Source organism: Hippocampus comes, unplaced genomic scaffold, assembly GCF_001891065.2.
Source record: "Hippocampus comes isolate QL1 unplaced genomic scaffold, H_comes_QL1_v1.1 scaffold257, whole genome shotgun sequence".
In the NCBI taxonomy this organism is placed as follows: Eukaryota; Metazoa; Chordata; class Actinopteri; order Syngnathiformes; family Syngnathidae; genus Hippocampus; species Hippocampus comes.
In genome coordinates, this window is record NW_017804972.1 from 244,046 (window position 1) to 257,906 (window position 13,861).

The window sequence follows — 13,861 nt, forward strand, 5'->3', positions numbered from 1 at the left end:
GAAAGCAATATACAATGAACTCAAACGCGTCTTCGTTCAATGTTGTCAGCTAATATCCGGATTGTGCAAATTTTCCTCAATTCTCCGGAGAAATTTTCATAAAAATTTGAAAAACCCGGAATTCCGGGAATATCCGGAGGACTTTCATCTCTGGACATTATAATGACATTCACATTACAGGAGAGGAGTAAAGGGCCACTAAAGCGGGAGCAAAAACAACAAAAAGATAAAGCCTTTATTCCCCATACTGGTGAAACACAGGTCTTACCCTATTCGGCATCATAACAAGCTGCTGTGCTTTACTGATTGAGCCTGACTCAAGTTTGCCGAGAATCACAGTGCCCATGTCCTGCGAGAGAGAGAGAGCTTTATGAGTTATGTAATTTCTTCCATTTGAAAAAAAAAATCTGAAATGCAATCTCTCAAGTCTAACAGATATTTTTTCCCATAAATTATAGATATCATACAGGGGTAAATTTGTAAGATTCCCCAACATTACTTTTACCAAGCAGCGCAACCTTTTGATGGCTGCAGTTAACACTCAACAGCCCTACAAAGTTTGCTCTTACCAAGTCTCGTCACAATGGACGCGGGGTACATTCGGTAGACTGTATAAATGATCTAAGTTTGGCCTAGAGTAGATTTTTGGACTCTACTCCGTGTGGCAATGGCATCAAGCACAGACAGCACGAAACAGGGAGAGCTGGTTAAAACAAACAAAACATTAACATCGCTGACTGAGCACTCAAGTCATGCTTTGGATTTAAAAAGTCCAATAGTGAGCAGAAAAATGTCATTTGCAAGATCTGTTAAGTCATAGTTTTTCTGCGAACAACTGTAACATGGGCACATTTTTCTACCATCTGAAATAAAAAAAAAAATGTGCTTGACCCAAACGGCCCGTTAGATTCACAACGCAGGAGGGCAGAAAGAAAGCTCGCTATTACCCAACCACAGACTACCTGTTGCACAAGCTCTTTTGAAGAGTGGACCCTATGGCAGGGGGACCCTCATGCCCTGTGGTGCGGTTTGTTCTGAAATGTGATTCTATTTGGGCATTTTTTATTGGAAGTAATGTCAGTGCCATTGCAGTACCAGTCACTCGCAACTCAATATTTGGAATCACAATCTAACAAGTTGCAGATGGTCAGGAACTCATGAAAATTGGTCGCAGAACTCCACACACTTTGCAACGCGACTGAATTGTTCAGTATCGTTTGCTCATGATGCACAGTGTGCAGCTGGCTTTAGATGCAGCCTTCTGCATCTTGAGGTCGGTATTAAATATAAGTATAAAAGGTGTGAAAAAAAGTTACCTTGTATTTGTCTACAATGGGCAATCGGATAGGGCCGTCACTTGATCTGTTAAAATTTGGCAAACTGTCCAGGTGGGGAATGAACGGTAAACCTCTGCGAAAACAAATAGGGACACATGTTGCAGTTGGAGGAACGTGGGAAAATGAGAAGGGAGGCTTTACATCTGGTCACATTTAAGGACTTACGTGTACCAGGGGCACATATCAGTAGGCTCCTTCAGGTTGGCTCCTGTTAGACCTGAACATGGCATGAAGTGAATGTCTTTCTTTGGGTTGAAGCCCACCTTCTTCAAAAATGGCACTAGTTTCTCCTTACACTCTTCATACCTGAGCATTGAGACAGAAAGTGATCCATGTAAAGTCGCATTGAAAATCAAAAATACCATGAGTCAAGTATCAACAGAACCTCTGTTTACCAATTGTATTTGCTGTGTGGCTCACTCTTCACTTTCTTGGCAGCCATACCCACGGCTAATTTAGAGCGAACAAGACAAAGCTACAGATCTGTGCAAAAGCTGTACACATTCCACGTGGATGCTGTGACTTTTTGCAAACTGAAGCTTTGCTTGTGAACCAAAACAATATGTCAGAAAATGTCAAACCGATTCATTCGTGAACAGGTGCGTACGTGAATCGAAATTTTGCCGTATTTACAAAAGTATTTATGATGCGTTTTGTCCAGTGCACCAAATTTTGACGAGATTGACAGTCATTCCACAGTGAGGGCAAACACTTAGTTGTCGAAGCAAATCAATAATCTGATCTCTTATCTTATTGACAACAAGAATCAAGCAGTAGCAAACCAACCTCCAAGATAAAAATGATGGAGCTTGAGTTTTCATTTGATGACCCTGACATAATCTCAGTGTTCTTCAATGTTTAATTGACTCCAATTGATTCTGACTGATTCAATACAGGCACGAACAAATTTAAAAGGTCTGTGGTGTGAAACACACACACCTTTATGTGGATAATGATGAAATATAACTATAACTAATGCAATTGGTAACTAATTTTAATTAAATATAATTATAAAACAACATTTTGAAATTACCCGAAAATGAAGCAAGTTTTGCTGGTCCAGTAACATATTTCCTTGACGTCACAATTTTCTTATCAGCCATGGCTTTGGCGCCATCTTGTGGCATCTTCAAGCATTACCCAAAAAGTACAAAGTCCGCAACAGATGAGATTGCAAGCAAATTGTCAAGATGGGTTCCACAGAAGAATACGCAAATAGTCGAATAGTAAACTATGAATAGGCGGAGGGGTGGTGCTTGGGTTCACTGTCATGGATAATGTAAAATACAAACATTTCCCCATTTTATTTAGAACACACAATCTGCACGCTTTCCCTTGCTTTACTCCGCCACAGATTTAAATACCGTATCTTCCACACTAAAAGGCGCACCTAAAAGCCTTCCATTTTATTAAAAGCTCACAGCGCACCATAAATTTCGATGCGCCTTGTGTATGGTCATTCCGGCAATATTTCAACCCCAAAACGGCTTCTTGCTCGAGACATGCTTACAACGCAGAGTTGAAACTTAAGGCAATCGGTTACGCGGTTGAACACGGAAATAGAGCAGTGGCAAGAGAGTTCAACGTCAATGAGTCAATGTTTTAACTTGCTGTTGGTTAAGTTGTGTTGCTGCTTTATTAAATACGTTTTCCTGACATCTGATCGTTCTGTTTTCTTTTCCTTCAGTGTGGCGCCATCTAGAGGATGCATTGTAGATTGCGTCTTATGGATTTAAAAAATTATAAAATAAGCCATTCATTGAAGATGTGCCTCATAATCCAGTGTGCCTTTTAGTGTGGAAAATACGGTAAAGGAAAATGTGACTCCGCTGACTAAAAGAAGAAATCTTGGTCTTGTTCTTTGCTTGAGATGATTAGAAATGGGCTAACAATTTATCAAAGGAAACTATTCCTGTCTTGTCCATATGTGACACAATATTGCAAGATTAAGACATTTTATTGTGTTGATCATTTTGATCCATCGACCTACCTTTCTAGGCTCCAGTTGACTGTAGGGTCATCCATTTTATTGACCAGAACAATCAGGTGCTTGACACCTGCTGTTTTGGCTAACATGGCGTGTTCTCGTGTTTGTCCACCCTTTTCAAAACCTGTCTCAAACTCGCCTTTTCTGGCAGAGATCACCTGGAGAACAACATTAAAGTTGTTACCATTTCTAACGTTAAATGTCACAAAACATGACAGACCAGAGATGCAAAGAACTATGTGTCACCAAATCATTTGATCAAGATATGGTGCTAACTACAGAATGCCGTATGAACGAAGCACAAAAGGAGCGTGTTCCACCTACTCATACGTATATGTGGTAATGAAATAAGTGGTAATTATTTAATGAGCAATTTGTTTGTTTTAATGAGTAGCATAGCGCAATGGGTGAGATAGCATTGGAAAGATGAGATCATTGTCTTTCTGGTAATGCCAAAACTTAATTTCTGAAATATAGGTAAAAAATGTGACATTTTGCTGCGGTGGGTCACATATGACACATCCAAGTACCGTTACATGCAGACAGAATTGGTGTATGAAGATAAAGGTGTATTAATTGTAATTGTCTGAATGCATGAGATCTGACATGGATGAATGATATGCTGTCACCACTGTGTCTGCTCGATCACTTGTGCAAGGAATTTTTCAGAAACACGAGGCTTTTTCTCGACCCACCAGCACAGCCAAGTCCGCTTGTGATGCACCTCCAATCATGTTCGGCACAAAGCTCTTGTGGCCTGGGGCGTCTAAGATGGTAAAGTGCTTTTTGTCTGTCTCAAAATATGCTCTGCCCACTTCTACCGTCTTGCCTTTGTCCCTCTCCTCTTGATTGGTGTCCAAAGCCCAAGATAGGTACCTGAAGAAAGACAACTGAGATGTTAGGTCATATTTTTCAAGGAAAACCAGCAATTTATGATTTATGTATTTGTTGTTGTTTTTTTTTTTTTTAACAATTATTAGCACCCGTGAGCACATTTCCATGTTGTAGCTTGACATAACAGACAGCACAACACACCCACTCACCAGGTTTCTCGGTTCTTTTCCTTTGCCTCTCTCTCATACTTCTCTAAGGTTCTCTTATCTACCATGCCTGTAAGGTACCTGATGGTGAAGAAGGAAAGACAAGAAAATATGAGACAAGAGCGATTATGTATTTTCACCTGCAGTAAGATGGAGTACACTAAAACAAAAACAGCGCAACTTACATGATTTGTCCACCAATAGTGGACTTTCCAGCATCTAAAGAGGAAAGAAAGGTTGTAGGTTAGTAAGCGCAAGATGGGGAAGCAAAAAAAAAAAATCAACAAACAAAAAATCCCCAATTAATAGTTTCATCCAACTTCTTTCAAATTCTCCCCAACCATTCATTTTCTGTGTTGTGGCCGTTCATGTTGCGGGTTCCTCCTCAGCTAGGTTCACATTACAGGAAAGTCCAAAAGAGATTGTTTTTTTTTTTTTACCAAATGCGATCTGTATCAGATTTTTTTTTTTTTAATGCTGCAATGACGTGAGGTAATCTTTAGTGACGTCACCATGAAACGAGAAAATCCTCACCATATTTCCACAAAATATTGATGATACCTCATCTTGCATCACTCCTCTGGAGATTAAAAAAAAAAAAAAAAAAAAAAAAAACAGCCCCGACCACATCAGTGGCCCTTACATATTCGACCATATTTAGTTCCGTAAACATTACTCTGAGCAAAGTCATCGCTTCTTCTGCACATGCGAGTCACTTTGGGGACGCATATGTTCACACACAAAACTTGCTTACACACACACACAAGTGCAAAAATATTGCATTTCAAAATCCGAACTGAGCATTAAGACCTGTTGTGTGTGCCTCGCCCTAGATTCTTATTTTTTTAATGATTCCTAAATTTTAAGGCTTTGGCAAACTATAAATGATATTAACTTTCTATCTGACATATTTTTAAACAAAAAAAAAAGTATTTCTTTGATTAGTTCAACTTATTTGACAATTTAACGCAGAGGCACAACTTTAAATGGTGAATAAGACCTTTGGCATGGAAGAAACAAACCCCCCACGTGCTACTTTTGAATGCATCTCAAAACATAATCGCATCAAACTCAAGCCGTTCAGAGGAAAATTAAAGACCGATACCAATATCGGTAACAGCGTATCTCAAGTTATGAGCCCAGATTGTGAGTTGTCCCCTGTAATGTGACATTTTGCAGAGGGGAACACCCCCACGCCCCACAATAAACTAATTTGCCGTTGTTTGGTTGTTGCGCTGATGAAACCGTGCCGCAGGTAATTCCATGCATCCGTGTCAACTTCTTCGTTCTTACTTTTCACCAGCTAAGTAATGCGATTAATGCTGGTTTGCAGTTCATTTCAGCCACTATTCATGTTTACTTCAGCAGTCACAGAACGGCTGACTGGGTTGCATTCAGGGAAACAGTGTAAATGAAAGTGAACGGATGTTCTCTTTCTTTCTTCCCATTCGGTATATTGGACAGAAATGGTGGTTATGGGGGATTTTTCACTTGAATTGTATGGATGAACACACTCTAAACAATCACACAGTTGTAATTATTGATTTTGTTTTGTAAAATGTGATAAATTATCCAGCTCCATGCGAAAAAAACATCGTGAATTTACCTGTTTCACAACTATACAAGACTTACTAAAGTTTCACCATGGTGCCTTATATTTTAGCATTATAGAAAAGCCTTTTGTACTTTATTTAAACTATGCATCACTGATATGCTACACATTTTAAAAAGTGTATCTGTAGTTTTATTTGTGTTACTTTGCAACAAGAGTGCTGAATTGTGGGGTTTGACAGTAGAAGTGATCCCATTTACACAGCGACGTAAATTTCAGTCCATATGTACCGCATGTGCTAACGGCAATGTTGTGCAGAGCGAACAGGGCAATCTACCCAAGAAAGACCAAAGTGTTCTTATAAACAGGTGCATTCATCACAAATTCGGAGTTATGCATTAACTGACCTACGTGTCCGATGAACACGACATTTATGTGTTCCTTCTTGGGGGCGTCAGGTTGTGTAGGGGGAACCTTGGGCGCAAGCATTTCCTCTTCCTCTTCCACCATCTCCGACCCCATCTCCTCAGTTGTTGCTACCACCACTGGCCCGCGGTCACCACAGCACCGACCTCCTGGCTCTTCCTCATTTGGTTCAACTTCTTTCTGATCCCATGGTTCCTCTGGTGTCATTTCTGTGTCACCATTCTCCAATCGAGCTGCATAAAATTTCATATTTATTTGCACATTTTCTTCTCCAAATCATTATACAAAAGTTTCTTGCATACTTTCTTCTCCAAATAATTATCTTATCAAGTTTATTGCATACTTTTATCATTACAAACATCTCCATTAAGCGACACCAACTCAGATGAGGAATACTGTGTAAGAATAATTTTGATGATGGTTTTTCTGCAGCATACCAACAGCAACCAGAACAATTGATTGCACTTAATATAGTGCAGCAGTAACTACTTCTGCATTTTTATAAAATAACTTGAAATTGTGTATTTTGCTGTCTGGCATCAGTTTAAGAAAATATGGCTTAGATAAGTGGATATCAATTGCCACAGTTCACTTTTCATCTCCTCTCAAATGTTTACTTTGCAATTACAGTTTAAATAAATATTTATTAGTGCTTATTTGATTATTTTCACAAAGTTCGGGTACAGGCAGGCTGCACTACAATTCGACACTTTGTAGTTCATTTTTTCAGTATCTTATGAACACATTTATTACCTGTTACCTATGATCAAAAGAGTTCTGATTTAAGTTAATGAGGAAATGCTTATGTGAGAGTGATTGGGTATTTGAAACAATTTCTTGGAAGCTGATGATCACCTACAATTTAACACATTTGGAGAGAAGCGCATTCAAAGAGAGGGAGCCATCCTATATTATTACAGGACTTGCTCTGACATTGTCTGTACAGTACAGGACAACAAACATCAAGAAACTAGATCTCACTGCTGGAATGCTCGCTGACACTCACGCTTAAGACACAGACCATACATACCAGCACTTTCTGTCACCTCCATGGTGGCTATTTTTTCAACAGCAACTGAAAAACAACATGTCTGTTACTTCAAAATAATTAAATTAGACAGGAATTAATGTTCAATACTCGTAAGCGCAACTATTTTGTTTCCACAGGGGTCGCAAGCCACTTGTGTTGCTCAAGGAAGTATACAATTATTGCAAATTGATTTTGTTGTATATTTGTTCAGCAACATGATTATTATTTAGTGTCAACGACATGTAACTGGCTATCCTTTACACCTTCTTATGAGTAGTGTCGGACACTGCGTAATTAGCGCTCAGACTTGTTTACGTGTAGAAACTAGCCTTAACGAATGATTCAATGAAACTTTAGGCGTCACCGTGTCCACGTCACATCGCACTAAGGTCAACACGCAACATAGCCCAAGAAGGTTATCTTTACCCGAATAATTCAATGTGCTTGTATCTTGTTGTTAAATATGACAGCAGTTCTAAGTTTCACTCACTTTCCTCTTCCAGTGACGTGTACCGTTAGAAGTAACGGTTGGTACGCCACACAAACCTAAGAGGGCGGAACAAGTGTTCAGCACTCTTATCATGAAACCACACCGGCTACCTTAGCATTAGTAGCTAACAAGCTAATGCCGGTTGGGATCCAATAGTCATTCAACACATCTAGAAAAAAAGTGATATAATAGCACAACAAGTGTATATACACATTACATGAGATAAAAAACAGAGCAATGCTTTCAGTACAGTGCACCGAGCGTCCTATCATAATAGAGCGCACAGTTGTTGGAATATACTAACGCGTGTCTGTAGTGTAGCTCGAGGGTTAGCACCTGCACAGTCGTGCTCATGTTAACGACTAGCTTGTTGCTAACGTTGCTACCCAACGTGACAGTCGGCTTACCCATTGAATCGAGATTTTCCGAGTGTGCTTTCATGGCAAACGTCGGGACAAATTCAGCGGCGTTCACATTGGGAACAAAGGGTTTAGCGTTTACATTTAAGCTTGTGAAAGCAGACTCAAGCTGTCCGTCGATTGTGGCCTCCACATCGTCCTCTTGTTCCCAAGAATCAGGGGCAGTGTCTCTCGGGTCCATCGTGGGTTTTGAATTTTCACTAGTGAGATTTGAGCTACGCAGTTTTTAGGCTACGTTCAGTGTCCACCCAAATCCCGGTGTTCAGGCCACACCTTTGACTGATATAAAACGTCCCAACTCGAGGAGGAATGTTTTCAATCCGACCTAGGTGAAATTAAGCGGCCGGTACGATCGGTGGAGACGCCAAAGAGGATATTCGACTCAGCACTCCCAGAGACAGTCCGCGTGAGCTCTTGCGTCCCTTCAACCGGACGTGCTGTGCGCAATGACTTCTGGGTTATGAAGTCTAGAAATGGAGAAGAAAGTTGTATTTCGCGAGTCCTGAAATCAAGAAGACTACATGTCCCATATACGCCAGTGATACTTTTCATAAGAAATTGCGTCTGTCCTTTAAAAAATGAGTTTGTAATGTTCTCATGGTGGAAAATACTTTGAAATGTAGAATGACTCAGTTTGAAACGCAGTCATTAGTTGGGCAGGCGACGATAAATTCATTTATATATAGATTTCCCCCCCAATTGAGAGTACAAAGGAATATAAAAAATTCCAACCTAATTAAAACAGAAAATAATAATCGCTATATTTTAAATTGATTTCCCTTTCTCTGATTAAGAACGTAACCTTTTATCTGTCATTTGTTCTTGTTCAAGTTCTCATGAGGTTTGACCCTACATTTAAAAAAACTGTTCTACTGTATCTTGTATTGGCAATATTGCATCCGATGAAAGTGGGCTGTACGTTCCACAAGGACGTTTCAACGAAACGTGTTCAGAAATACTTTATACTCACCATAGGGAGCATTTGGGAAGGTGAGGGGTGTTTCATTATTATATACAGCCAATAAAAAAACATTACAACAGGTTGGTCTATAGGATATTGTATTAAATCAAGGTTCTTCATGAAAGACTGGAAGGTTACAAAGTTCGAGACACAACTTTACATTATCATCATCTGATGTGAAATCAAGCATGGGTTTAATTTACATCATGTAAGAAATTATTTACAAGTGCAATTAAGGTAAATGTAATCAATTTCATTCTCATCACAATAACTTAATTCTACCAACACAATGTATTTCTAACCACAAAAGTTTGTACTTCAATATCTTATCTCAATACTACAGAAGGCCCTGGCTCAGAGTACTTCAGTGTGACTTTATCTGGTACTTTTCTTTGATATACATTTAACAGTTGGCAAGGTATGTATAAAAAAAAAAAAAAAGTTTGCCAGGCCAGACTAGTTCTCAATCTCACCAAATTCCAATTGGTATTGACAAACTGTCAATTGATCACCAATTTAAACAAGATTTCCAAAAATGCCTTTTCCCACATTGAAAATTTGATATTGGATAATAATCTAAACATTTGCAGAACGTAATATTTTCTACCAGCTTTTTTTGTGAAGTATAATTTGCAAATGAACATGACATTAAAATATCTTGCATCGTTGAGCTCAACATCCCCTTAGGATAGAATACAAGGTCACAAAAGTTCCCTGACAAGTAACACAAAAGATCTATTTCAAACTACAAGTTTTCCCTTTCAATGTTGGCCAGAAGATCAACTGGTACATTTACAAAGAGATCCTGTGGTTTGCTAAGTGAGAGGTGCGGCAAGACAACTCATGGATGCTTCACCATGACAACGTGCCTTCCATGAGAAAATGAAACCACGGCAGAGAAAACTGGTAAAGTGTATTAGTTCTTCTCATTTACTTTAGTACATTTTGCAAATCAGATATTAAATTGCCAAAGTACTTGTTCAATCTATCATGTGTCACTTGTGCACATCAAAAAAGGCAAATTTTCATTTTTTTTGACGTTTTCAAATGCTTTACTACATCCATGCAGATCATGTACAATTCACCGAGGATGATCAAGAAATGTACAAAAGTGATTCGGAAAAACTTGAGAGCCCATGGGAATTACCTCGAAAGGGAAAACTTGTAGTTTAAATTCCATCTTCTGTGGCACCAGTCCATGAACTTTTCTCACGCACCTTGTATATTCTATTTTTAGTTCCCATATCATGATCCATGACTATGACATGTGCTAAATGTTAAGTACTTTGAGCCAGGTCAGGTGGGATATCTTTTGCAACAAAAAAAAAAAACTGTAAATGCAAAAACATATTCTTGTGGTCATGATGAAAATATAAATGCTTTGGAGGGTCGTGTAGCAATTAAAGTTTTTGCTTCAGTGTGGCTATGGCTGCAATGTGGTTGCATATATTTTGAAGTTATATTTTTAAAATAATCCTTTACTGATCCTCCCACCAAAATACCATATTCTGGTAAAATATACACAATTTTTATCATTTTCTATGCTATAGCATTATTTGTAATTTGTGTCTCAATTAGGTTTGCATAGACATAGCAAAGGTAGATGACATTTATGTGTATGGTGTGAATAGAGTTAGTGTTGTGCAATGGCATGTGTCCAAAATCATCATGCATGCGGTCAGGCTTTTCTGCATTACAATCACAGCAGTGCACCAAGCGGAACTGTTCTAATACGCTGTATCCCATTTGTGTAGCTCTTTCCTCATGCAAATTAATTAGCATCCCTTCCACAATCAAGCCTTTATGACCTTGGAATCTCCCACAGAGCTGAAAGAATCGGCATCTACAATAAGTGAGGTCTTCAAGGGGACTCAAAAACAGTTCCTCTGAATTTATGGATAGTTAACCTAGTGCAATTAATGTTTTTCTTAAACATCCCAAAATAAGCAACAACCAATCAAACCACTGCACTCACGACAAAAATTTGACCAGAATGGGCTGTTTTGGTGGATGCGATGGTGATTGAATGTAATGCAAGATCTTATCTGTCTCGTCACTGATGGTGCTGCAGTTCACTTAGATCACAGGTGTCAAACTCCGGTTCTTGAGGGCCACTATCCTGCATGTTTTAGATGTTTTCCTCCTCCAACACACCTGATTCAAATGATCAGAATCGTTATCAGGCTCCTGCAGCGCATCATGATCTCATCATTTGAATCAAGTGTGTTGGAGGAGGGAAATATCTCAAACCTTCAAAATAGTGGCCCTCGAGGACCGGAGTTTGCCATCTGTGACTTGGGACTGTTACCATTAAGGGATGGTGTTAATGTGAGTGTGAATAGTCCTTTTGTTTATATCAGTCATTTGTTAATTTATGTGTCCTGTGACTGACTGACTTGTGACCAGGGTGTTCTGTGCCCATCGCTTTAAGTCCTGATCTTGGACCTTCCATCTTCATAGGTCAAACAAAAATGTGTGTAAATACAATGTAAACTACAGCCATTGGTATAAGTGGAAGTGATTAGAAAAAAGCATCACAGTGTTACAATGTTCGCTGATATCCTTTCCAACCTCATTGGACAGACACTCTTGAGAGAAACAATTAGACCATACTAATTAGGCAACTTTACTCTTTCATACCAGCATAAATGCCTAATTTACGTATAAAACGTCTTGTTAATGAGTTAGGCTGGTACCATTATGATGGCTGGCCCTCTTGGCCTTCAAGCTTCCTCTCCTCCAAGAATGCTTTGTCCTCCACCTGGCCATGCTGTTTCTGCTGAGACGAGTCCTGAATTTCTTCTGGAATGCACTGACATGCAGAGTCAACCTCTGGTACACTTAAAGAGGGTGAGTGGATGCTGGTTGACCCCTCAGCTTGTCCAATTGAGCTGGATTCACTCAAGGAGTCAGAGCCTGCACCTGAGCGCCGAAACAACTTCTGACCTGTGATGGAAAAGAGCATTATTCGATCGTGATGCATTGGGAAGAACAAAACATATCCAACAAGACACGTGCAAGTGATGTTCTCCTTCCTCAAACGCATCACAAAGCACTGTTTGTCTTCAGTAGTTTTGTACAGTGCTACCTTGCAGTCTCTCCAATGATGAGGTGGAAGAGTCTTTCAAGGGAGGCCTGCCTGACTGGGCCTTGGTAGAGTATGTCACCTCTGTGGAGTCCAAAGAACCTATGAATAATAATATAGTGAGTATAAATAAGAACCCTATTAAGCAGGGGTGGGCATTACATCAGTATTGATGGAAGCTCTGTCAGTCCGTCACTGACAGATGCCCGATTTTCTGACGAATAATGATGGATGACAAACTTTTTTTTTTAATTAATTTTTTTGGGGGATGGATTAAGCACTGAGATGATTTTTCCTCTGTGAGTGTAATAGTCACTAACCGGGCACTTTACTAACAATGGACCTGAACGATGGAGCAGAAGAAGAGAAAGAAGTAGAAGATGAACCAGAAGAGGAGCAGAAAGAAGAAAAAGCATTGATTGATTGTCATGGCAACCTGATTTTGGTTTTCAGAAGGACTGGGAAGCACACTTAGGGAACAATGTGACATGGGATTCTGGTTATGGTTAACAAAACTTTGAAGGAAAACATTTTAGGAGGTAAAACAGTGGTAGGCTATTGACTTTTTTTTTTAACAGATTGATGTTGTTTATGAACATACAAATCAAGTTTACTGAAGGAAGTGATGACGAAACCGTGGTTAAAATAACATGCCCAACTGACGCCGACGGTTTCGTTCGGCCTGAAATAATGATCGACTGACTATGACGGACAGGTACAGAGGCCGCTGATGAATGACAGACTGGCAAAATTTAGTAAATTGCCCACCTCTGATATTAAGGATATACCACCTAATCCAGGGGTGTCAAACTCATTTCACATTGTGGGTCACATACGGCCTCGGTAGATGTCCAGTGGGTCGGACCATTAAAAGTATACCATACTCTGCTATGAATAATCAAAATAACATGTCTTTCCTTTGTTTTGGTCTAAAGAAGCACAAAAACATTAGGAAAATGTTGAAATGTAATGAACATATCTTTTACAAAACATTTCATGAAGCACCTTAGATTTCCTTTGACAAATATGCAATTTACTTTTATCATTCACATATATGCATTGCAACTGATCGCACTGTGTGTTCAAAGGCACAAAACTTTTAACAAGTACCGTAAATTCCGGGCTACAGACCACACCTGATTAAGAGCCGCATGCTCAGATTTATGAAGAAAAATCAATTTTGTAATTATATGCGCCGCACCGTACTATAAACCGCTGGCCAATAAGTAGGCGGGGGTTTGCTTCTGCGTCCCTGCCGCCGGGAGCCTCCGGGTGAGGCCGCTGACGTGGTCCCTGCTGAACCCCCGCAGAAAAAAAACGCAACATTTCTTAAAGTTAAAATAATCTCCATACTTTTATGAGCATGATAAATGCATTTGCACAACGAAATTACGCTGAAACACATAAGAGGTCAGACAAAGAGAGATCTTGATGCGCATTTGCGTAATTACGAGGAGAAATACTGCAGCCCACTAGGCTTTAAATAGAATAATGCAAATCATATAAATGGGAAAAGATATATGAAATTATTTCT

General features: G+C 39.4%; 2 protein-coding genes across 8 annotated transcripts in view; both read right to left on the bottom strand.

The window, feature by feature from the left end:
• Window positions 1-8,723, bottom strand: part of gspt1l (G1 to S phase transition 1, like) — a 14,878-nt gene extending 6,155 nt beyond the window's left edge. The window contains exons 1-10 of one of the 3 annotated variants that reach the window (XM_019892080.1): window positions 8,270-8,723; window positions 7,373-7,417; window positions 6,324-6,575; window positions 4,550-4,583; window positions 4,368-4,445; window positions 4,020-4,200; window positions 3,328-3,482; window positions 1,503-1,643; window positions 1,317-1,410; window positions 269-349 (exon numbers count right to left, since the gene is read on the bottom strand). In XM_019892080.1, coding sequence (XP_019747639.1) covers window positions 269-349; window positions 1,317-1,410; window positions 1,503-1,643; window positions 3,328-3,482; window positions 4,020-4,200; window positions 4,368-4,445; window positions 4,550-4,583; window positions 6,324-6,575; window positions 7,373-7,417; window positions 8,270-8,462 — 1,254 coding nt within the window. In that variant the 5' untranslated portion in view covers window positions 8,463-8,723. Of the gene's footprint in view, window positions 1-268; window positions 350-1,316; window positions 1,411-1,502; window positions 1,644-3,327; window positions 3,483-4,019; window positions 4,201-4,367; window positions 4,446-4,549; window positions 4,584-6,323; window positions 6,576-7,372; window positions 7,418-7,862; window positions 8,234-8,269 lie in introns of those variants that run through there. The other 2 variants (XM_019892098.1, XM_019892089.1) reach the window with 2 other exon arrangements.
• Window positions 8,724-9,323: 600 nt separating this feature from the next.
• pdxdc1 (pyridoxal-dependent decarboxylase domain containing 1) overlaps window positions 9,324-13,861 on the bottom strand; it is a 34,557-nt gene continuing 30,019 nt past the window's right edge. For 4 of the 5 annotated variants that reach the window (XM_019892066.1, XM_019892050.1, XM_019892058.1 and 1 more), the window contains 2 exons: window positions 12,331-12,429; window positions 11,458-12,188 (listed from right to left, as the gene is read on the bottom strand). In XM_019892066.1, the coding sequence (XP_019747625.1) occupies window positions 11,941-12,188; window positions 12,331-12,429 (347 nt within the window). In that variant the 3' untranslated portion in view covers window positions 11,458-11,940. Of the gene's footprint in view, window positions 11,070-11,457; window positions 12,189-12,330; window positions 12,430-13,861 lie in introns of those variants that run through there. The other variant, XM_019892033.1, reaches the window with a different exon arrangement.